The sequence below is a fragment of the Equus caballus genome, chromosome X (genome assembly GCF_041296265.1).
Source record: "Equus caballus isolate H_3958 breed thoroughbred chromosome X, TB-T2T, whole genome shotgun sequence".
NCBI classification, from domain to species: domain Eukaryota; kingdom Metazoa; phylum Chordata; class Mammalia; order Perissodactyla; family Equidae; genus Equus; species Equus caballus.
In genome coordinates this window covers 96443567-96469881 of record NC_091715.1, presented here as the reverse complement: position 1 = coordinate 96469881, position 26315 = coordinate 96443567, and the positions used below count along the sequence as shown (strand labels likewise).

The 26315-nt window shown below is 37.8% G+C and overlaps 1 protein-coding gene across 7 annotated transcripts in view; it reads right to left on the bottom strand.

Annotated features, from left to right (window-relative positions):
* Positions 1-26315, bottom strand: part of DIAPH2 (diaphanous related formin 2) — an 814964-nt gene that overhangs the window by 384315 nt on the left and 404334 nt on the right. For all 7 annotated transcript variants that reach the window (XM_023634106.2, XM_023634104.2, XM_001914669.6 and 4 more), the window contains one exon: positions 25952-26191. In XM_023634106.2, the coding sequence (XP_023489874.1) occupies positions 25952-26191 (240 nt within the window). The remainder of the gene's footprint in view (positions 1-25951; positions 26192-26315) is intronic.

Genomic DNA, 26315 nt, shown 5'->3' with positions numbered 1-26315 from the left:
TTAGTGACTAAGAAAAAAGAAACATCCCATTTAATCAATCAAGTCCATTCTGAATCTCTTTTGTGCTACAGCTTCTTAACAACTGTTTACCTCCCAATGATATAAACAACTTAAAAGAAATATTAGTCTCAAGGCTCAAAACAGCCACAGGAGGCAGGAGGTAGATAGTTCAAGTGGTCACAATGATTTCTTTTAGAATTTCTGGGTTACTTTATCCCACAAAAGTAAAATATTTTACACTTCCCATTATCATGCTGATCCATCAAATACTTTTAAGTACTACAAGGTTAACATGACACAATTCAAGGACAAACTATAAGAACAAAAAGCAACAAAAACCTCAAGGGCAATTTATCTTAAGTAAGGCTTGCAGCTGTAGAGGAATCAATGGGAGGTTCACTTTCTTAAAGACAGGTCTTTACCTGAGATGATGGTGTTATGTTCACAAAGAGCATCCTTTTCAGAGTATGCTGGATGTCCCAAATAATAAAGAAATTAACATTTCCTTTTTTTCTTACAAATTACCTGAACTCCTAAATCCTAAAAACATTAGGTGCTTAGGGAAAATTAAAGGTACATCTTCCCAAAAGAAAGAAAATTGATCTATATCTTATGAACTCTGTGAAGACCAAAGGAAAAAAAAGAACACGAATGCATATACGAAACAACAAAAACCCACCTTTTTTTCTTTTTCTTTTTTTGAGGAAGATTAGCCCTCAGCTAACATCCACTGCCAGTCCTCATCTTTTTGCTGAGGAAGATTTGCCTTGAGCTAACATCTGTGCTCATCTTTCTCTATTTTATATGTGGGAAGCCTGCCACAGCACGGCTTGATAAGTGGTGCATAGGTCTGCACCTGGGATCTGAACCCGCAAATCCCAGGCCACCGAAGCGGAATGCGTGAACTTAACCGCTGTGCCACCGGGCTGGCCCCAAAACCCATCTAATTTTTCAGGATATCCAATTGTATAAGTATATTCTAATTTTTTCTTAAACAAAGGCACATGGCCAACACTGGAAAGGAAAACACAAAAAGAGAAAAATAGCAATGTGCTCATATGTCAATCTTATGGGTGATTTAAAACTTTAGCTTTTGGCATGCATACTTATCAGTGCTTAATTTTCAAAAATTGTTTTTAATTGGTAAATATTCATTCAGAATCAGGTCCATTAATTTAGTTTCTATGAAGAAATTTGGTAGAGTCAATGGTTCCATTTTAGAAAGGTAAATAAAGCATAACATTTAAGTTAAATAAATATCTTAGTATCTTTGTCAAAATCAGAAAGGGTTGTAGACAGAATACATTATGTGTTTTTTAATTTTTATTTATTTTTACCTTTATTTTTTTTCTCCCCAAAGCCCCAGTACAGAGTTGTATATGCTAGTTGTATGTCCTTCTAGTTCTTCTGTGTGGGATGCCACAGCATGGCTTGATGAGCGGTGTGTAGGTCTGGGCCCAGGATCCGAACTGGCAAACCCCGGGCCACTGAAGTGGAGCATGCCAACTTAACCACTACGCCACTGGGCCAGCCCCATACTTTTTTGAATTGTAATATTCCTTTCGAAGCATGGGCAAACATGGCCAAGCAACTATCTTGTCAACTTGAGAAATGACCTAGTTGGTATGAGAGACGAATTGCTGAATCTGTATGATAATATTTATTTTTTAAAAAACCTCACACAGAGTCCATTTTAATGTTTCAAACTGGCAGGAAATAATCATGAAAAATATGTGATCTTTTTTATTTTTCTCTATGTGTATGATCCTTAGACCAATCATTTTACAATAAATATATATTAGTAAAATATAAGGGGAAAGAATTTTTACTTATTAAAGTCTATTTACTTTGTATTTTCATGTCTTCAGTCTTTCTTACTGCATCTACACCATTCCCACATTAGCCATTGTCTCTCTCAGGACCTATTGTGTTCAGTGTCAGCACAGCAGGCAAATAAGCACATTCACCTCCATCAGTTCTAATGGTTAATGGCATTTATCCAATAATTTGCTCTTCCAAGTGTACCAGTTGGATATATACATCTCTTGGGGTAGTATAAGAATAATCCAATCTGAGTATGCGCAAATCACTTCCAAAGTGTTTGGGTTAATTTATTAAGAAATAAAATTGATTTCCATTGATAGCTAATTAACTCAAAATTATGTTAATTTCACATAAACATTAAATATTCCAATAATACTTGTCCAGATTACCTAAGTCTCAGTGGTGGCTATACTATAAGCATTTCAAGGTTTGCTCCAGCCAGGAGCCAAGTGCCTTTTCGCACCCCTGCCTGTGCTTTCCCACGCTCCCTCTCACCAGGCACAGTCAGGTAGGGCTCTGAGACAGAGATGACTTCCCTTTACGAGAAGTAAAAGGATGAACAAAATGGTCACTCTATAATCCTCTGTCTTGTATATATTTTCAAACAATAAAAACACAAACAGCAGCTCCAGAAATTGGAAATATTTGAAAAAGCTAAAAACCTTTTATGTTATTTTATTAAGCTGAGTTACCAACAAATAATCATCAAAATAAGAATAACACACTATATTCACTAAAGTGCCATCAGTTAATAAAGCATACAGCGGTTTTAATTGTAATCATCTGACCAACAAATGTTACACATAAAGATTAATAACTGAATTTATACTAATTGTATCTATCTAATCTTTAATAACTTTCTGAAATGGTACATGAATACAAAATACCTTTAACAGAACAACACCTATTTCTATAGCTAATTCAGATCACTTCTTTTTTTCTAATAAATATGAGTGGTATATTATGAAAGATAATACCTATATTCGACATGTTCAAAGACATTTCCAAACCTTTAGCTAGGCAGATAGCAAAGCATCTGAGTACCTAATTGCCATATAAAAGATATTTTATTTCCAATACTCTCATTCGAGCCTGAAAACCTGCAGTCTTCGCCCTGTCTTTGAAATCAGGCTGCCTGAGCACACAGAAGCCAGCACACAGCCAGAGAGCCTGAGACAACAACATTTTAATCATCTACGCCAGTCACACTCAATCTTTCTGTGAAGGACCCCTTCTGTAGATAATTTTCCCTTCTGCTGAGAGTTAAGCCTCTTTCTTCTCGCTCTGTCCTCAGTGGGAACTGAAAATAACTGGTCACTATCCTGTGTATAATCACCTCTCACAGACTGAAAGTTCCTTTCTCATGTGTCTTGTTCTCTAAACCAAACAATTCCAGTTAATTTAACCTCTGTACACAGACGTTATTTTTCAAATGTTTAATTTTGTCAGGATAATTAGAATCCATTCGGAGTTTCCATTGCAAAGGCCCCCCTCATCTCCTGGAAAAGCATACAAACTTCTTGGTTTTGCACACGAAGCCCTTTGTCAGGTGCCTTTTCTTTTTTTTCCCTCTCTCTCTCTTCTTCTTCTCCCCAAAGCCCCCCAGTACATAGTTGTATATTCTAGTTGTGGGTCCTTCTGGTTGTGCTATGTGGGACGCCACCTCAGCATGGCTTGATGAGTGGAGCTAGGTCCGCACCCAGGATCCAAACCAGCAAAACCCTGGGCCGCTGAAGCCAAGCATGCAAACCTAACCATTCGGCCATGGGGCCAGCCCGGCCTACCTTTCTAGCCTGGCCCCTGCTGCTCTCTGTTGCAAACCCTTCTCTTCAGTCTGATTACAATTGCTTGAACATACCATGCAGTGTCGTGCTACTGTGCTTTGGTACGTCTGTTCTCTGTCTAGACTCCCCTCATTCTCCCTCCTTTTTTTTCTACCTGCCAAGTAAATATCTACTCATATTTCAAGACTACTCAACTACCACTTCCTTTCTGACGACTTCTCTATCTTAGGAGTAATTAATGCCTTATTTTGCCATGTTCCTTCACTGTAAACATTTCAACACAGTTTCTTCTAGTCAATACAAGCTCTTTCAATGGTAGAGAGCCTGTTTCACTAGTATTTTTTATCCACAATACCTAAGAGATTGCTAGAACATACTAGGTAGGCAATAAATGTTTCTGAATGAAGATTTTTTTCCCACATAAGCTCCCTCTTGTGTGGGCTATACAGCAATACTTCTAAATTAAAACTCTACTCTTGTGTGTGTGTGAGTGTGTGCGTGTGCACATACCCATATATATATATATAATATGTATATATATATACACACAGAGGTTGACTATAAAGCCCAGACTTTTCCGGACACCATATTTGTCGAGAGTTAGGTGGGAGTGAATGCCAGAATCGAGTTACAGTGTGCCCCTCTGGAAATGGAGGACCATATGTTTGTGAGGGCAAGCAGGTTAGGAGCAAAGTAAATATGAAGGTAGAAGCACACTCGTTATCCACTGAGGGCTAGGGACTGTGCTGGGCACCAGGGCTCAGAGGTAAATGATGCATGGTACCTTTGAAACATCACAGAGCTCAGAACTTAGGAGAAGACACAAAATTATACAGAAAAGAGACAACGCAGGAGACTAATTTGGTGGCAAATGTCAACGACTGATATAATTTAAATGATAACTAGGGTATATGTAAAAAAGGCAAAGAAGGGACAAATTCAAGACACTTTGTGAAGACAAACAGGATTAAGTCACTGAAAAGAAATATTTGGGATGAGGGAAAGGGAAAAAAATCAAAGCTTCCAAAAGTTTTAAGTTCTAGTGATGAAAAGAATGGTTGTATCATGTTGATATCAAGGAAGTGATGACTAGAGCCAGCTGGCTTTAGGAAGGAGGTGCAGCTCATTTTGTAAACAGAAGTGGTAGCTACGTGGAGATAATCTATGAGAAGATGGTCATGGCCATTCCATTCTCTCTGCTTCATTTTATCCTATATGATTTAACCCAACTGTGCTTCTTAAACATTCTTATGACCATGTCACTCCCTTCCTTCAAAAAATTCAATGGCTCTTGACAACTCATCTAGTAAAGTTCAAATTGCTAATCAGAATAGTTACTGAGCATAGACTTTGGATTCAGACAGAACTGGGTTTGAACCTTGAGTCTACCACTCACTAGTTGTGTGACCTTGAGCAAGTTACTTAAACACTCTATATCACAGCCTTCTCGTCTATAAAATGGGCATTAGAGAAGTACATCTGCTCGTAGACTTATAGAATTGAATAAGATAACATTATCATGACCGTGATCATCATCCAGATTAGAAGTGAGGACAGCCAATTTCAACTTCACCTCTTCACACAGAGTAAGTTACTACCATAACCTAAAAGTCCCTCTGTGATCTGGGCCCCTGTTGCCACTGTGATCACATCTCTAGCTACTATCCTTCACCACCCCCTGGAGCCATGCTGGCCTCCTAGCTGTTGCTCCTTGAATTCACCAAGCATGCATCTCACTCAGAGCCTTTGTGAGCACTTTGTCTCTGCCGAAGGTTTTTCTTTTTTTTTTTTCTTTTTTTTTTTTAAAGATTTTATTTTTTCCTTTTTCTCCCCAAAGCCCCCTGGTACATAGTTGTGTATTCTTCGTTGTGGGTTCTTCTAGTTGTGGCATGTGGGACGCTGCCTCAGCGTGGTCTGATGAGCAGTGCCATGTCCGCGCCCAGGATTCGAACTGACGAAACACTGGGCCGCCTGCAGCGGAGCGCGCGAACTTAACCACTCGGCCACGGGGCCAGCCCCCCGAAGGTTTTTCTTTCACTCATCTCACGGCTAGTTTCTTCACTTCTTTCAAGATCCATACTCAAAAGTCATTTTCTCACTATGGTCTTTCCTAGCCACTCTATCTCAAATTGCAATCCACTCTCTCAACACCTCTTACCTCCTCCCTCTTTTATTTTTCTCCATAGCAATGATCTCAATGAGAATGTACTATACTATCTACGCAATGTACCATATATTGTATTTACTTATTTATTGTACATCTCTCTCCACTAGAATGTTAGCTACACAAGTATAAGGCTTTTTGTTCTGTTTTGTTTATTTTTATATACCCAGCATCTAGAATAATGGCCGGCCCATAATAGGCACTTAATACATATTTGTTGAATGCGGGAATGGGTGAAGACTTCTACTCACTTGCTTGCTCTGCCTGACCTTAGATGCTCTCCTTCCTTCATCAGGTGGGAGCATCCTATTCCTCCTTTAACAGGGAGGGGAACGGAGATTTGTTCCCCATCCATCATGTGCCTACGAGCCAGGCATTTTGATAAGTGCCTTATATGCCTCGTTTTTTTCTAATTCTCAAAACAATTCAGTGAGTTAGTTATTAATATGCCCATTTTATAGACAAAGGACTAGATTTAGAGTGCTTAAGTAGCTCGGCCTAGGTCACACAGCTAATAAGAGCTGGTGTCAGAACATAGCATGGTAACTTATGTGCACTGAGTGTTTAATACATACCGAACTGAATTAAGTGTCATGGGTGATGAAAAGGTGTGCAGGGAGGGGTGGCAGTTGGGGGAAGGGTCATTCAGGGGGAGTAGTGCTAATGAGCCTTTCTCAACTTCCCTGAACAGAATTAATAAATTGTTTTTTGTTTTCCCATTGTGATTTATATATACTGTAGTTGTAGCATTTCTTCCACAATATATAATTTTGTTTACACAATCAGCCTCACCTACCAGATTGTGAAGTCCTTAAAAATGAGGACTATATTAATTTTGCTCAGTAAATGTATGTTGAATGAATAAATGCTAGAGAGAGGCCAAAGATAATTAGGACTGATTTGATGATTAGAGAAATCCTTGGTGACCTTCAAGCGGTTTCAATACAGTGCCAGGGGTGTAAAAGAAAAAAGGAATGGATAGCTGGAAAGAGGAGGTAACACGGAAGGTAATTTATTCAAAATACTGACTCTGTATAATAATTAGAGAATGGGGGGGAGCAGCAGAGCTGGCAGCTGGGAAACAGTGAGGATAGTGACAAAAGTTACTATAATTATTTGTCCCGAATAAGTTCAGCATAATTATGCCTGAAGGGATCGGACAACGGAAGAAATAAGAATGAAAAAATCGTGAGAAAGGAGAATGGATAGGCATCGCCTACTGCAGTGGTTCTCAAACCATGGCCTCTGAACCAGCAGTATCAGCATCGCCTGGGAACGTGGTAGAAATGTAAATTTTGGTGCCGTACCCCAAATCCACTGAATCAGAAACTCTGAGGGTGGAGTCCATCGATCTGTATTTTAACATATGGGGGAGAAAAAAAACATCCTGGTATCACATTCAGGTGATTCTGATGCATGCTGAAGTTTGGGAACCACCAGACGTCTTTGAAGGAAATTTCCAGGCAAAGAGGTGTTTGGCAATTGTCCCTTGCTGCCCAGGTGTTCTCACAATCACTTTTACATATAACAAGTTGAAGCGTCAACATGATTTCAAAGCTTAGCGTTCATTTAAAATTAGAGACAAATTGTCTAGCAATTTGTGGCATCTGAAGGACAGAATACCTCTGAATGTTCTTGATGAATTTATATAAAAATGAGACTGATTTGTGTCATAATTTCCCATCTATTTATCCAAGAGTAAACGACCCAAAGAGTATGCCCCATGCTGTGAAGATTCTAGACACATTCTCCCTGTCTTCTAAACTGTCCCTCATCCTTCACCTAAAACTGTAAAAACCGTATTGAAAATACACTTACGTGATGCTGCAGCACGTCTTGTCTGCTGTGTATTATCAGAGTGATGGACTAGATAACAGAGTAGATCATTCAGGCCTTCCAACTCGAACTCAAGCTGCAAACTCACTTCTTATTGGCAAATCTGAATTGTTGCTTAAATATTTACTCAAGAATTTTGATCAGAATACCAAATTTCCGTTGCAGACATAAGGTTTCAATGCTTTCCATCAAACTCTTGCCTTGCTAATGTATCTCACTGGTCCTCAGTTGAGTGCTAATATGTACTGGCTCTGAGGAAACAAACACCTGATCCATATGGCAAACAGGGTTGACTCATGTGAACCTGCAGAGATCAGACTACAGCAGGTAAATGTAAAGAAAAAGAGGGCAAGGCGAGGGAGCATCACCCTTGTCCACGACACAGGCATCTTCCGACTTTGCATTTCCTGTGTCAGCAACCCCACTGCAGTTGAAGGCCAAGAGTGAGAACGTGGCCAGGTTAATGCATTACCATACATCATATAGGAACAAAGCCGTGGACCTTACGCCCCTTCCCAAAGCAATTTTACACCCAACTTGCAAAGTGGCACAGCGAAGGATCAGAAGCAAAGTAAAGGAGTAAATATCCAGCCAGCTGCAGGAGAATGTTCTCTTCCAGAAAGAAGCAAGAATGTGCGGGAGGATCACCAGGTTTTCTTGCACAAATTGCTGGAGAATGTATATTTATCAGAGATGAAACTGATTTTCATAGAAAGGATGGAAGAAATGAAGGGGTAAAGCAGTGTGGATGTTACTTAAGGAAAAGTTTCAGGACACATATAAGCAGGTCTATCTTTAAAGCGTATTAAAACTAATGTGAGATAAAACTCCATATAGAGATTGCATCTGAAGGAGGCCCTTTGAGATCCCCTGCCTTTTCCTCCAGTATTTATACAAATGGCCACATGAGACTCTGCAAACTTATCAACAGGTCCTGTACTCAGAAAAACCAGAATTGCCTAATCCCTCTGTGTCAAGCAAAGAGTTCTGACAGATAGCCACACTACACAACACACATGTATATTGGACTGTCGCTGGAAAGAAAGAAGATAGTGAAATGCAGTGAAGGAATCTCGTTAAGTCTGTGGAATAAACCCATCTAAACTACCAATACGATCAGATAATTCAACTTCATTTCTTTCATTAAAAATTTTCCCTAATCATGGCTTCTTTTTTCCCTATTATATTTTGTATATTCATGGAACAGTTAATATTTAAGCAATCATGAATGCTCCAGTGCGTAGATCAAAACAACTACCACTGCTTGCCAGTCTTGATACAGCACATGAATCCTAATGTTAGTCTCCTTTATTTAAACAGAATTAAGTTCTGTGCTCTCTGCCAAGGGTTGTTTACAAATTATTGCTTTCTTCAACAGCACCATACACTGCAATAACATTGACAAAGATAATGTATTTTTAAGGATTGCAATTACCATAAAGACATTAACTCTGTAGCTATGACCAGACAGGTTTAATACATGCTTTCCTGGCTTTATTTCTAAATCTGTCACCAAAAATGCTTTTCTGGGCACTACATGACCAGGGCTGATACTAATTCAGCCAAATGTAATTTCCAGTGGAAAGATGTCTTAATTTTTTATGTAGGCCCCATCATCCCATTTTTATACTCTTGATTTTAGTATTATAATGGTATTTCCAACAAAAAGGGAACAGATGATATCAGTTGTGTAAAAGTCAAGCAATTTAAGAGTTTTACACGTGTTAGCTTAATTTATGGTAGCAATCTGTGAAAGGAGAGCTTAAATTTGCAACCATGACAACATTAAATGGCATAAGGATTGATGTCAATTGCCACCTTTAGGCCCAGCAGGGCATTCGCAATGTTAGTTTCCCAGAGAAGACAAATTTTGCTTTCCTGCTCTTCCTGCTCCACCCCTCAGCATTTTCCCTTCCAGTCCCACCTCTTCAAGGAGAACGTCCTGCATAGACATTAGCCTCAAGTAACCAGTCGCAAATCAACAACCATTTGTACTTATTTCGGGAAAGGCAAGGATTAATGAATTATGTCTATACTTTAAAAAGAAAAGCTGGTCTGGTACTTTCAAGTGCTCTTAGTTAATCAACCTGTCTATAGTAGGCTTACCGAATAGAAATTCTTCTAAGAATACTTTCAACAAAAATCAAATGATTTTAAATTGGTATAGAAATAGTTTACCAGCATGAATATCTCAACGGTGTTACCTGGTTTCTTCTCAGAAATGGTTGAAGCATTTAAGTAAAGCTTTTAACTTTTATTGTCATTATTATTTTACTTTAAAAAAAACTGTTTCATGAGGTTTGAGAGTGGGTGGAACAGTTTTTTGGGTTTTTTTCTGCACACAGCTTTAAAGATTACCACCACCACTAAAAGGGTGTATAAAACTGATCTTGCTATGTATGTACGCTGTAAAGAAATGGCATTTGGATGTTCAACATTAGTGGTTTTAGCTATTTAAGAATAATTTCGAAGGTCCAAGACATTTAATATTGCTAAAGCATAACTGGAATTCAGCATTGAAGAGCAGTTTTTTAGAGGTGAATGACATAACAATGCTGATGTTTGTGGCTAAATCCATTCATTTGTTTTCTCTACTGTATACTATTCCACTATATAAATATAATTCATTTTAGTTATATTCTCCTGTTGAACATTTTCATTATCTGGTTTCCATTTGATTGTGTGTGTGGGGACAATCATCATTACTAATATTATTCAAATAATGCTGCTGTGAACATTCTTTTATTATAGTAAAACATACATAAAATAAAATTGACTACTTTAACCATTTCTAAGTGTGCCATTAAGTGGCATTAACTACACTCACTTTGTCAGGCAACAATCACCACTATCCAACTCCAGCACTTTTTCATCACCCCATACTGAACCTCCGTATCCATTAAATAATAACTCCCCATCACCCTCTCCACTCCAACCCCTGGCAACCACTATTCTCTTTTCTGTCTATACAAATTTGACTTTTCTAGGTACCTCATGTAAGTGGAATCATACAATATTGGTACTTCCATGTCTGGCTTATTTCACTTAGCATAATATCGTCAAGGTTCGTCCACATTGTAGAATGTACTAGAATTTCTTCCTTTTTAAAGGCTGAATAATATTCCACTCTATGTATATAAAACATTCTGCTTATCCGTTCATCTGTCAATGGACACTTGGGTTGCTCTCACCTTTGCTATTGGGAACAAAGCTGCTATGAATGTCAGTGTACAAATCTCTGTTCAAGTCCCTGCTTTCAGTTCTTTTATGTGTACACCCAGAAGTGGAATGCTGCATCATATGGTAATTCTAGGTTTAATCTGAGTAACCTCTAGTCTCTTTTCCACAGTAACTGCATCATTTTACACTCACACTAGCAATGCACAAGGGTTCCAATTTCTCCATATCCTCACTAACACTTTTTGTTTTCTGTTTTTTAGATAGTGACAATCCTAATGAATATAAAGTGGTATCCCATTGTGGTTTTGATTTGCATTTCCCTAATGATTAGTGATGTCAAGCATCTTTTCATGTGCTTATTGGCCATCTTCTTTAGAGAAATGTATATTAAAGTCCTTTGCCCATTTTTGAATTACAGTGCTGGTTTTTGTTGTTGTTGAGGTGTAGGAATTCTTAATCTGTTGTGGTTATTAACCCCTTAGCAGATATGTGATTTACAAATATTTTCACCCATTCTGTGAGTTGCCTTTTTACTCTGCTGATAGTATCCTTTGATGCTGTGATCATTTTTGTACATGTCTCCAGAGTCCCTATGTAAAAGTTAATCTAGAGACTATACTAGGAGTAGCATTTCCAGGTATTGGATCTTTGACATTTCTAGATGGTACCAAATTGTTATCCAAAATAGAGGTACCAAGTTACATTCTCACCAACAGATCCTTTTGACACATATTCTTACTCATACTTGATATTATCAGAATTTTAAATTTTTACCAATCTCATGGATTTGAAATGATCTCTCATTGTGGTTTAATTTAATTTAACTGTACGTATGAATATAAAATGGTACAGACACTTTGGAAAATAGTATCTTTTAAAATTAAACCTGTACTTTCAATATGATCCAGCATTCCCACTCCTAGGTATTTATTCAAGATAAATGAAATTTATGTCTTGCATGTGAATATTAACGGCAGCAAAAAAGTAGAAATGACCCAAATGTCCATGAATGGAAATGGAATGATGAATGGAAACAGATATGGTATATCCATACAATGGAATATTACTCAGCAATAAAAATAAACTACTACTCTATGCCACAACGTTATGCTAAGTGAAAGTCACACCAAACACAAAGTAACACAAGAGACTTCATTACTGGATGATTCCATTCATATGAAATTCCAGACAAAGGCAAAACTATAGTGACAGAAAGCAAATCAGTAGTTGGCTGGAACTGGGAGTGGGGGCTGATTGCAAAGGGGCACGAGGAAACTATACAGGTTGATGGAACTGTTCTGTATCTTGACGGCGGTAGAGGTTACTTAACTGTACACAAATAACAAAATTCATCAAACTGTATACCTGAAAATGAATAAATGTGATTGTATGTCAATTATACTTCGGTAAAGTTACTTTAAAAAATTACACATTAAGTTCAAATCTTCCGTGGTCGTGAACACATTTTATATCTGAAATAATAACGACCCAACAAACAAACAAAAGTCCTAACAAGACACTTTTAGAAGCTGACGAGTACCCTGGCCTTTCTCATATATTTCACGAAAGCTGAAGTTTGTAAACATAGAGGGATCTGAACGGACCAGGCTGTGATTGATGAAAAATCTTTGGAATCGTGCATCCACGTCTCCACCAAATCTTTGAAGAGCTTACGATGCTTTTCTACTTTTGTCAGCACAGGTTTCCAAGTAAAATATTCTGTTTTAATGTAAGTATCTAGCTATTTGCTTGAATTTTAAGATTGAATTCCTTTCTCTGAACAGTCAGCCTCTAAATAGCGTATCTTTCCTCATACTAAGTTGCTTGGATCCCAGAGTGGTCCCTCACTCAGAGCATAAAATAGTGTCATTTTTCCTTTTTATTTAATTTAGCTGGAAAATTTCATGACATCTTCTTGCTAAAACACATATCACTTGATATTTTTCCCAATTAATGAATAAGGAAGGGTACAGACATCTAACAGTCACACATTAGTACTATTATATTACTGTTTTTGAAGAGGTACCGATTGATTTTGTCCAAAATTTGACAAACTATAACATTTAATTACAGTAGAAGGTAGGTAGGAACTTATAAGAAGCAGTTTTAAATATCTTCTTATTATAACGTAAAAGAGAAGAGAGTATTCTGAGAATGCAGATTCAAAAAGAGAAAGAAGGAAAATATGAACAGCAAGGCTTTGTGCTTGTCAGAAGCACACGGCAGCAGTCGGAAAAAGCAAAATCTAAAACAACTGTTTGAGGGAGAGAAGTAAATGTTGTATATGTTATAAGTACCTGTTGTAAATGGGGCTATATTGTGCTTTTGTTTTCTAAAGAAGTGGGTCACCCAGAAATAACCTCATGCATAGATGGTCAATTAATCTACAACAGAGGCAAGAATATACAACGTGGAAGAGTCTCTGCAATAAACGGTGCTGGGAAAACCAGACAGTGACACACAAAAGAATGAAACTGGACCACTGTCTCATACCATACAAAAGTTAACTCAAAATGGATTGAAGACAAGAATATAAGAGCTGAAACCCTAAAATTCCTAGAAGAAAACATAGGCAGTACACTCTTTGACATCAGTCTTAGCTATGATTTTTAGATCTGTCTTCTCAGGCAAGAGGAAAAAAAGCAAAAATAAACAGATGAGATTACATCAAACTAAAAAGTTTTTGCACAGTGAAGGAAAGCATCAACAAAATGAAAGGGCAACCTACCGAATGGGAGAAGATATTTGCAAATGATATATCCGATAAGGGGTTAATATCCAAATTAGACAAAGAACTCATACAACTCAATATCAAAAAACCAAACAATCTGATTTGAAAATGGGCAGAGGGGGGCTGGCCCCATGGAGTAGTGGTTAAGGTGTGGCGCACTCTGCTTTTGGCAGCCCAGGTTTGTAGGTTCGGATCCCGGACATCAACCTACACCACTTGTCAGCCATGCTGTGGCATCAACCACACATAAAGTGGAGAAAGACGCAACAGATGTTAGCTCAGGGCTAATCTTCCTCAGCAAAAAAAAAGGGGGGGGGCAGAGGACTTGAATAGACATTTTTTTCAAAGAAAACATTAGATGGCCAACAGGCACATAAAAAGATGCTCAACATCACTAATCATCAGGAAAATGCAAATCAAAACCACAATGAGATATCACCTCACATCTGTCAGAATGGCTAGTATCAAAAAGACAAGAAATAACAAGTGTTGGCAAGGATGTGGAGAAAAGGGAACTCTTGTGCACTGTTGGTGGGTAAATTGTGCAGCCACTAGGGAAAACAGTATGGATGTTCCTCAAAAAATTAAAAATAGAACTATCATACAACCCAGCAATTCCACTTCTGTGTGTATATCCAAAGAACATGAAACGCTAATTTGAAAAGATACATACACCCCTCTGTTCTTTGCAGCATTATTTAGAATAGTCAAGATACAGAAACAACCTAAGAGGCCACCCATGGATGAATACTTAAAGAAGATGTGTTATATACACACACACACACATATACACACACTGGAATACTACTCAGTCATAAAAAAGAATGAAATCTTGTCATTTGCAACAACATGGATGGACCTAAAGGGTATTATGCTAAAAGAAATAATTCAGACAGATAAAGTCAAATACCATATGATTTCACTCAAATGTGGAATCTTAAAAAACAAACCACGATCACACATACAAAGAACAGATTTGTGGCTACCAGAGGAGCCGGAGGTTGGGGGTAGGTGAAACGGGTGAAGGAGGTCAACTGCATGGTGATGGATGGTAACTGGACTTGGGGCAGTGATCACTTTGCAGGGAATACAGATGTCAAATGATAAAATAAAATAAAGTGGAGCAGCTTTACAGTAGGGGTTACCATCTGAGTACTTTATTCGCTTGTAGTTAGTTACCCAGTATTTGTAGCAAGATAGATTATTTTTTGTGTGCACTATTATACAGAAGCCCTCTCTCGCCCCACTCCCTGCCTCATTTCTCCATATCTCCCTCTCTGTCTCTTGTTTTAGTATTACAACGTTCTGCTTCTGGCAACTAGCTCATAAGGCCCTCAAGGACTGGAGATGCATGTTTCATTTCTCTTTAACCGTGCAACATCTAGCACAGGTTTCCACAGAAAGCAAGGACTCAATAAATGTGGCCAACTTGCTGCCCCATTACTAGCTAAAAAGCATTTAAATGTATATAAATAGTTCTTAGAATCCTTAAAACTGTCACAGGGTAACTGGATGTTCAGAGTTTTCTTTGAATATTAACTGCTGCTTTATAAACCCCCTTCCATGGTCATCAGCCCTCCTTCTTAAAGTATGCCATGCCTTCATGTACGGCTTCGTTTGACAGAAATATCAGTTTGGAAGATGATCGGTCACATTTAGTCACAGTAGCCACATTTTTTGAACAACAGTCTCATACAGGGTTGAAAATCCCCTTCGAACAGAGCTTTTATAGAATAAAAAGGCATTTGTTTTCAAACTTACTAATTATATTCACTAAATGCTGTTCATGTTGTCAACTTTCCCCCACTGTGAGAATTACAAAATCAGTCATAAGATTAAACTCCGAAAATGACTACAGCTATTCACAGAATACTAAGCCAGCTGGGTTCATTTAACTCCTCTGCGGAAACAGTCTTTGTGGCGAACCAAGTAAGACCTACAGCTAGTCCTATAAATCATCATTTTTTTTTGTCTGCTCCAGTGCTGAAATTGTTTATTGCCACCCCTGATATGGGGAACTCATCACGAACCAAAACAGAGCTTTTTGGTGAACTTGAGAATTATTCATCTCTGCCAGCCATACTACCAAACAGAACAGTTAACTACATATATCCATTACTGCTTAGTCATAATGATTTCGACAAGTACAGTTACGGCACAGGATTAAGTTGATTGTGTTTTTTATATTAGTGTACGAGAATAAATTTTTTTTGAATAAAAGAGGGGCCAGCCCAGTGGCATAGTGGTTAGGTTCACGTGCTCCGTTTTGGTGGCCTGGGGTTCACAGGTTCGGATCCCAGGCGCGGACCTACACATCACTCATCAAGTCATGCTGTGGCAGAATCCCACATGCAACATAGAGGAAGACTGGCACAGATGTTAGCTCAGGGACAGGCTTCCTCAAGCAAAAAGAGGAAGATTGGCGATAGATGTTTGCTCAGGGCCAAACTTCCTCACCAAAAAACAAAAAATGAAAGAAAATACAGATATACACATCTTTTTGCTCTCTTTAAATGTCTGTATTTAATGAGTTATAAACCAAGCCACACATGAGTCCTCTACCAAAAACAAATTACACCCCTCATTATAGTTCTATGTACAAATATATATATTTGGCTCTTTAATAATTATGATTGGAGGAAGATAAGGAGCATAATTTGGCAAGTCTTACTTTGCATTTTAAATGCTCTTCACAATTTTGTCAATTTATGTATAAGGAGAAATACTCAACTCAACCCTGTTTCTCCCTGATCATCCAATTCTGAAAAACATTCCTGATTCTTTCTCACTCTTTCATTCTCTTTCACTCTTATTCTGTCTCTCAATCTCTCTCCCATGCCAGCCACACCCCCCCACACACACACACACACAAACACACACGTGCACGGACACACTTTCTGGCTTGATCTAGCTTTTAATTTCTTTTCCTTGATCTTCCGCTAATATAAAACCTTCAAAAATTGGAATCTCTTCCATATCAAAAAGGTCATGTATTTGCATGGGGGAGTACAATAACTAGGCAGAGCTGGCACACAAGCCAAGTGTGTATTATACATATTCATATTAGCCCTCACAGCAAGTTATAGAGACATATGGGAGGCAGATTTAACTGTAACATAAAAGTTAAAACCAGGGAAAGCATCGTAAGCTTCACAATATTAATAATCACAGTTAAGGGCCTGGGGGTGTGTGGGTGGGTGTGTGTGTGTGTGTCTGTGTATGTGAGTTTCAAGGACAGAGCATTTTCACATATATAAGTAAAACAGACAGAAAAAATGTTGAGAGAAAAAAATGATGTCTCCAAAGCAGTCAGTATTGACAAGGGATACTAATCAAGTCAGCATCCAACAAATTACATCCACAAACTACTGTTCTCCACAGAGTTTAACAAACTGAAAATTGGGGGGTATAATGAAGTTTCCACTCACCCCAAACTGCAGTGCTGTAAATGTGATAATATCTAAACAAATGTAATCAGATTCTGAGAAAACAAACAAGTGTTACATTTAAAGTAGTAGCTGACTAATTTGCACCAATGAATGTAAATTAATGAATATTGCAACTTAGAGAAAAACCTTTAAATAAGCTTCTGGGACCGCTGTATTTTTAGAGGCAAGTATGAGAATAAAGGTGTGAATTTGTTTCGTTTAATCAGAGCTCAAGTTTTCAAAAGAGGTATTCCAACAGACGTAGTCTTTCATAACCATATCGATTGGAAGAAGGACATCTACAAAACTGGACAATTCCCGTGCCCAACATGGTCATCCAGCTTCACCCCTGCTGACACAGCAATTAGCCTTTTCTCGCATCTCAATTCTGTTATGTAGGCTCCAGAGGATAAGGAAGACATAATGCATCCCCACATTAGCGTAAGTCTGGAAAATGTGACCATTCGGAAGAATTGAGATTTCCATCTTAGACGAAAGCACCTCTAAAGACAGAAAGTGACACTACCTTCATCAAGTTTTCTTTCTACTTAAGGAGCCGATCCAACTGTGGACCACTGTAGTACAGAGATGGATAAAGAGACTGGGTACCCCCCATCTTAGAAATGAAACAGGAGCTGATTTTCTAACTGAAGGACAATTTGCAAAGTACATTGTAGTGTGTCCACGGGATTACACAATCAGGGAGCCATGATCACAAGTTTTCAACTTTTAGAGGGCTGTGTTTTCAAAGAAGAGAAACTCAGAAATAGTCTGTGTTTTGCTCAGATTTTCAATAGCATGAAGGGCATTGGAGGTGAGGACTTCGGATTGGATTTCTGAGCTGGTGTCCAAGCATCTTGATTACTGGAGAAATGAGATGATTGAAACAGTCTTTTAGGATTACCAATTGCCTGTGTGCTCAAGTCCACCTGCACCGATTAATAGTATGTGCTTTAGGACATATAACAAGTAACATACGGGAATGTAAAGACCTTGTGGAGAATTGTTTCTTTAAAAAAATTAATTTAGTGGGGCTGGCTCCGTGGCGGAGTGGTTAAGTTCGCGTGCTCCACTGCAGGCAGCCCAGTGTTTCGTTGGTTCGAATCCTGGGCGCGGACATGGCACTGCTCATCAAACCACGCTGAGGCAGCGTCCCACATGCCACAACTAGAAGGACCCACAACGAAGAATATACAACTATGTACTGGGGGTCTTTGGGGAGAAAAAGCAAAAAATAAAATCTTTTAAAAAAGATTAATTTAGTGTTCTATAAATTTAAACACTTCTGGACTTTTTGTCGTAAGATTAATGCTTGCTGTTTGAAAATCACAAATTTTGGTACATTGATTTACCTGAAGAACTGCAGGAAACAAAAACCCATGACACAATTACAGAAACGGAATCTAAAATGTCACCACTGGCATAGTATCACTACGGTGCAACATTCATCTTTAAATTCAAGTAACTATTCAGTGGTTCTCAATGATGAGAGCCCATTAAGCACAATACAATAAAACACAATGGACTTAAATAAAGGTCAACCATCAAATAAGCTGAACAAAGAAAACCATTTAAAATTAAGAATGATATCCTGTCCTGATGTCATTCTATGGTGCTTAGTTATTTCAGAGGTCAAAAATGGTGAATGTTCTTGCTTCAGTGTAATGTAATGAGGCACAGACAAATCCTTAACTTGAAATGTTTGTGTCTATTGGTCATGAATTATGAACAAATGGTACGGAGTGTCACTGTATTATACAATGACATTTTAAAATGCAAAGTAACATGAATGAGCTCCTCTGCATTCTGTCATAGCATTAGATCTTTTATCATTGAGTATAGCCAGCAACTCAGGAAGATCACCAACTGAAAACTCTTTGCTGCAAATAGCCCCACACGAAGGAAAGTTTCAAGGACCCAAGGGGAGAAAATGGAGAGTTTGGAAAGAGGACCTAACATTCCATCGAACTCCATACTTGATGGAATGTGTAATCTTCCCCTACACAGAATTTTTCCAAGACAAATTATAGCCTCCAAAGCAATTTTCTTCTCAGCAAATTATCAACCACATCTCCCCCAATTTCAAAGAATGCTAAACACTGTCTGATAGGAAAAAGCAAAAGAGACGATCAAATTCTGAAAATATCTTGAGCCACTGAAATAATTTGAATCCTAGGAAAAGTTGGATTCTCACTCTGCCTCTGACACTGAGTGATCCTGGGTAAGCCATCTCTCTGGAGCGCAGCTCCTCATTTGTAAAATATTGACAACAGCAGCCAACCCTGCCTACCCAAAACTGACATGCTCTGAAAGCCTATATATACAAGGTCAAGTGATAGCTCTAGGATTATTCAGATTATTAGGTGCTATTTTATTACAAATATATAGGCTCATGGCCTGATACATTCAAATCCATTAGGGAAAGAGAGACTATTAATATGCCTACAATTACTTCCAATTCAATTTGAAGAAAAAGAAGAGATTCCTCATTTTACAAGCTACCAGAGAGTTGAGAAAATCCACATGTGATTTTCCCCATTTTCAGAACTCTAAGTGGCAGAGTCGCGTATGTACGGCTTCCTTGAAATGAGCCACTTACAACCAACCATTCTGTTACGGCGCCATGAGGCAGGGTGCCGCAAAGTTTTCAACACAGAAAACCTAGATTTAAGCCTGAAATTGAACATTTATTAGCTTTTTAATGTTGGAAAAATTGCATAACCTTACCAGGCTTTAGTTTCCTAACTTGCAAAATGGGGTTAATAAAAATTAACCTCACAGAATCTCAAAGAAAGCACTTTACAAACTGTAGAGACACAGGCAACCTAACGTGTGGATTATTGACCAGGATTTATGGACCTTTGCTCAGAGGCCTTTTGGTATATCCTATAGAGGTTATTTTCTAAAATATCTTTGGTTTTTAAATTAATAGTTCCATATTTATTTATTGACCCATATTTGAGGGTGAATTGTTCGTTTATATTTATAGCAAATAATACATTTCTATGTTTTTACAAATACACTATAGCAAAGTGTTACAATTACATATTCAATAGTTTTGGTGGTAAAAATACCCTTTATATCTGGGAGGAAATAAACTCTCTCACTTTAAAAACAGTTAACACTTATGAGAACACTTGCAACACATCCTATATTTAATCAAATCGTCTGGCTTTCACTCAATAGCAATTTATTGAGGGTTTCATATACAATAGATACTGGCGATACAATGTAGAACAAAACAAACATCCAAAATCCATGAGTTCTGAGTCTTGAAAGAGAGAGAAATAAGATAATTATAGTAAAGTGTGGAGAGTTCTAGAATAATTGTCCTCACAATGTGCAGTGGAAACCAGAGAAGAGCTAAAGGGCAAAAATTAGATGAAGAAGAGTAGCAAAGGACATTATAAAAAGGCAAAAGGTAAGGCTGCTTCAGTTACATGTTTAAAAGAGAAAGAGAGTGAGAGAGAGAAATGGAGCATAATTAGGAGGACAGAACCCCCACCTCTAGTTTCATAACTAAAGTGACCAACTGTCCTGGTTTGCCTGGGACTGTCCCAATTTTAGCACTGAAAGTCCCACATGCCAGGAAAGCCCTCAGTCCTGGGCAAACCAGGACAGTTGGTCACTGTATCCAGCTCCAGGAACCTGACTGTTACGGACTGAACTGTGTCCCCCACCCCACCCCCAAACCCACATGTTGATCCCCTAACCCTCAATGTGACGTATTTGAAGACAAGGGCTTAAGGAAGCAATTCAGGTTAAAGGAGGTCATAGGGTGAGCCTAATCTGATAGGATTAGTGTCCTTATGAGAAGAGAAAGGGACACCAGAGCTCTTCCTCGCTCACTCTCTCTGTCTCTGTGTCTCTCCCTGTGAATGCACAGAGGAAAGGCTATGTGACGACACCGTTCGAAGGCAGCTGTCTGCAAGCCAGGAAGTGAGCCCTCGCCAGACACTAATTAGGCCAGAACACTGATCTTGGACTTCTCATCTCCAAAACTGTGAGAAATTAAGTCTCTGTTGTTGAAGCCACGCAGTGTGTGATATTGTTACAGCAGCCCGAGCTGACCGATACACTAGCCAGGGTTTCTCTTCTCTGAGGGTCAGTTTTCTCTGCAGACTGCAGGGGCTAGACTAGATACTTTCTCATGTTAAGATTCTCAGTTTATATGGACACAATCCACATAATTTCAGCTAAAAATGATTAAACATTGTGAAATGTTGAGAGTACTCAGATATGACTTTTTCCTTAGGTGTTTTGTAGATTTTCTCTTGGATTTTATATCCAAATTTTGCTTCCATAGACAGCTGTCATTTTCCTTACAAATCATATTTTCTAGTAAGCTACCTTCTATTTCACAACGAAACCAAACCATTTCACTTTCCTTCTTACAACTTCTATGAAGATGGATGTTTTCCTTTGTACATTTGAGGCAATGCCTATAATATTCTGTCACTAATACCATGTGAGGGCCTCTAGGAAATGAGGCCTTTATATGTTACATATACTTTATATAAATGATGAATCTCAGGAAAAGTAGCACAATTACATTATCATATTAATCCTAAAGACTTAAAGATACCTAAAATTTTCTTCACAGTAAACTTAAATGTTTTCTTCAAGTTCTTTGTACAACATATTTCACATATGTACAAAAACACAAAATTCTACTATATCATAATTTGTTATGTCTTTCTGTCCAATTGGAAGGACTAGAAAGTCATAGTATGAGTGAAGGAGATATTAACACAAGGCAGAAAAAGAAAAGTTTTGGCCTTCATAAGTTAAGAAATGGCTGGGAGTGATTTTCCAAAAGAAAAAAATAGTTATGGAGGCAAGATATCCAAACTAGTATACAAATAACTCAAAATCTTCTCACAGTCTGCCTACCAAAGTTATCATCTGCTTCCAACATACACCCCATATTCCAGGCAGCGTGGTTTTCTAAATTCATCCTCAAACACATCATGATTATTCCTAGTTGTGTACCATCATTAAAAAAAAACTACTACCATTTGTTTGACACTATAATTTTTCAAAGTATGCTGACAAACATCATTTTATTTGACCCTGACAACAACTCTATGAAAATAAACAAGGGTCACTGTATTTCTTCATTTATAGATGAGGAAACCGAAGTTCAGAGAGAGGAAGTGACTTAGCCACGAAAATTTGGCTAGTAATTGGCAACGGAAGCTACAATGTAGGTTCTGAGCCCAGCGTCCTCCTATCTTCTAAGGTTATAGCTTCTTCTCTTCATATAACCTAATTCTACCTATCCTTCAAGATCCTTCTGTTCCAATTTACCAGTACTGCCCATCACCATCCCCATCCCCAAAACTTCCTCCCTCTTCAGAAGTCCCGCTAATCTCAATGGCCATTGATTTTTGTATTCATTGACAGTGTATCTGGTGGCAGTACGTAATACTCTGTATGTATATTTCCTGGCTACTCAACGGTACCACAAGCTGCTTGAGATTTCTGTATGTCTTCTGTATTGTTTGTAACCCCCTGGTGTACCAACCATCTGTTTTGCTTTGCCTTTGTTTGTTTGGTCCTGCCTGATATCCCTTCACCTACCCCTAACCTTGGCATCCCTATGTTTGATAACAGCATCCTTTAGGGCATGACCAATCTTCCATCGCAAGCAGTCTTGGTAGTGCTGTCAATCAAGGTTCTTAGCCCTCCCCTGGACACAGCTGTTCCTGTAATTCACACTAGGCCAATCAGTCTCTCTTTCCAATTAGAATTTGAACCAAACATAGGGAAAGGAGAAGGAAAATGGCAGGAGCTAATACATCCCAAAGGCAACTTCCTGAAAAGACTTTCCCTTCGTCCTGGCTCCCCACGTTCTCAAAGCTGCCATAGTTGCTGCTCTTTTAAAGGTCAAGTTCTTCAGCCTTTCCTCGGTTTCTGGCTGAACTACCTCACATCCTTTCAATAAATTCTGTTTTTCACTTAAATCAGGCAGAGTCAGTTTCTGTTGCTTGCAAACAAAGACCTTATCTGATACACCCACAAAGCTTAGTGCCTAGGGAGTGCAAAGTATTTGTAGATGATTTGTTCTTATACAGATTACATATGTTATTATATACTGAAAACATATACAACAAATGACCCTGAAGTGCAATATTCCTATTGGTTAGAATTGTAATAACCAACAGGCAAGCATGGAACAAGCTAACACTGGCAACTCATCTGCATGGAAATGATTTTTCTAACAGTTCAGCACCCTGGTTTGGTGACTGAGAAAAGTGATAATTCACTGCTACAAATTAACAAAGCATCTTGTGATGAGGGTAGTACTTATAGTAATGATACCCTTTAGTGATATTTGACATTTAGGTTAACCCATCTGTTTTCCTTTTCTTCCCAAATATTATAGGAGTTAATGTGACCATCTGAATTTTTAATATTACTTTACTACGAGATACATCTGATAAGTTCAACTGCTTATACCACGGCTTCTTTTAACTAGGTGAATATTTTAACATACCCTATAGCTTCCTGTAAAAAGCAGTGGATTACAATTTTAAATTCACTGAGAAAGGAAATTATCATTAGAATAATTTAGGTGGGTAAATGGTATCATTTTTAGAGCATAGTCAGGGCTTTACAAAGCAAGTTCCCTCTGCTGTTTTTTTAAGAAAAAAGAACACTAAGAAAAACCAACGAAGTAATCTTTTATAATATAAGTGAAATTTAACAGAAATTCTAGCTAATCATACATCAGCAGTTAGTTAATTCAGTTTTGAACAGATTACGAACCTAACTACTTCTGTGTACTTCAGCAAATTTCTGTCATTTTAGACATTTACATCTCCTCAGAATCCTCTGTATTCCAGAAATGTCCTTTGAATCCTAGATACTGTAGGAATATCGTGCATGTATATCGTATTGCATTTTCTTAATGACAAGTATTTCCCTGAGGATACAAATCCTACTCAAAAGTGGGGGGAAAAGATTTTAAAACATTCCCTTCTTTCTCTTTTAGAACACCTATTACTACATGATAGTATTTCCCCCAAGATTATTTTTTATTTTATTTGAAGTTGGCAAAAATCTTTGTGCTGAATCCTTTGTGCATACCTCTAGTGATAGATGTCAGATCAGCGTTGTGGAGAAGAACTTTTATTTGACAGGTAGATGACAGGAAGAAGCCTGTCTCCCAAATATAAGATGTAACTGCAAAACCCTTCTGTGAGATTAATATAATCTTTTGTTCCTGCGTGTAAATGACTTATTCATTCCTTATCCAAAAAAATCAGTTCATGTAATTAATTTGAATACAGTGAAATTAAGACACACAAAAAGGTACATATTTACCCAAATTAGGATATTTTGTTATGAATTGTGAAATAGGTATACAATACAAATTTCCAATGATATTTTGCTTTAATTCATACTATCTTTATAAGCATCAACCAAGAATGCTTTATGACTCACTCACTGTGCATACAGCATATACTCTAAACAAGCAGCATCCTGGTAAGGGAGGACTTTATTAGTATATTGAGCATATGGTATGCAATACAATGGAAAAGTCTCAAATATTTCTTTTTATCCTACAAATCTGGCTATGACTTATTCCAGTTTATTACCAGCATTGCCTTACTCTCTCTGGCATTATCAGATTATTTCCCATGTTCCCCAATATCACAAGAAGAGGGAGTAAAAAAAACTTTGTTTGACAGAATCTAGCATTCCAGATGATCTTCCCTACCTTCCTTGCTCTCTTTTCTTTTTTTTTTTTTTTTTTTTTTTAAAGATTTTATTTTTTCCTTTTTCTCCCCAAAGCCCCCCGGTACATAGTTGTGTATTCTTCGTTGTGGGTTCCTCTAGTTGTGGCATGTGGGACGCTGCCTCAGCGTGGTCTGACGAGCAGTGCCATGTCCGCGCCCAGGATTCGAACCGACGAAACACTGGGCTGCCTGCCTTGCTCTCTTTTCTTACATCCCTCAAACATAAATCAGGAGTAAACAGATACTTACACTGCCATTATACATCCTATTATCTGCAAATGTTATGCTTTATGTCTATCTGGGTTAGAATACTGGAAGCAAATCATTTTTGATACATATTAAAATGCTAGGCCATGTATATGTAATGCACACCTATTTACTGCAGGAATAGAAAAGAAATTTATACCCATTCCTAGACTGGGATTTGCGTTATAATATGTACTTCAAGAACTAACTGAAGTTCTGCAATGTTTTCAGATGTGAAAGAAAAAAAAGGGAAAGAATGGTGAGATGTCAAAGATAGACTGCTTGTTTTCAGATTTATTTTCATCTCTAGCTTTTGTACAGGCCTTCACCTCAGAGTCTGTTCAGATTCTTCTCCATAACAGACAGATCGTTTCCTTCAATAAGGTGCTTTGGTCTAGCCTAAAAATGGACATAGATGATCACTTTCACCCTTCTCTATTTACTTTTTACAAGAATTAAATCTCAAAAATAATAGTATGAAATGGCCCAGTCAAAACAATAAAATGATTATCGTGTGATTTTTTAAACTTTTAGTTAATGTGCAAGGTATCTAGTATAAACTTAGTAACGCAACACTAGTCAGTAATAAAGAGTATTATTTTATTAGAGAAGAATAAACAAAGCATATCCGAAAAGAAATTTCTGGCTACTTACCTCATTGAATTTCGCTTCTCAAATACTTTTTGGAGAGATATAAAATAAGTACAAAGGGACTGAAATACAAGATTGCATCTACTTTATAAAAGCAATTTTTTTGGATTTACAAACTCCAGTAAGAGTTGATACCCAAGAGTTTAGTACTATACTACGGAAGAATTTGAACTCTCTTTGAGATCTTACTTACTGCGGTAAGATTTTTAAGAATTATTTGTTTTAATTGAGATAAAATTCACACACCATAAAATTCACCCTTTTAAAGCATGTTTTTTTTGACTTATATACTATTGCTATTTTGAGTGAGTCCTCTCATAGACGAGATTACTGGAAATTAGCATTCTAAAATGTTATCTTACCTTACAAAGGAAGTTGAGCTTAAAACCCAAAGACTGGGCATTTCTGGAGCCTGAGTTCATGTAGTTTCCAACCAAAAGAATTAACTCTAAAAGTCTGTTAAAGCTTTCACTCTTCTTCAGTTCTTCACAGGCGAGAGTGACTGCTCTGATGCTCGGTTTGATGTTGTTTATGTGTTCTTCAAAAGTGAGCTTGAAAAGAATGCTATTCAGTCGGGGCCGCAACATTTTCACTGAGCTCATCTGTAAGATAAGGAAGGCTCTATAAGAACATATATCACAGCCTGTTAGTCCTCACGCCAGGGGGGATAAACTTAGAGACAATACTGGAAAATTCCTACATAAAGTGAATTCTCTCTAGGTTTTA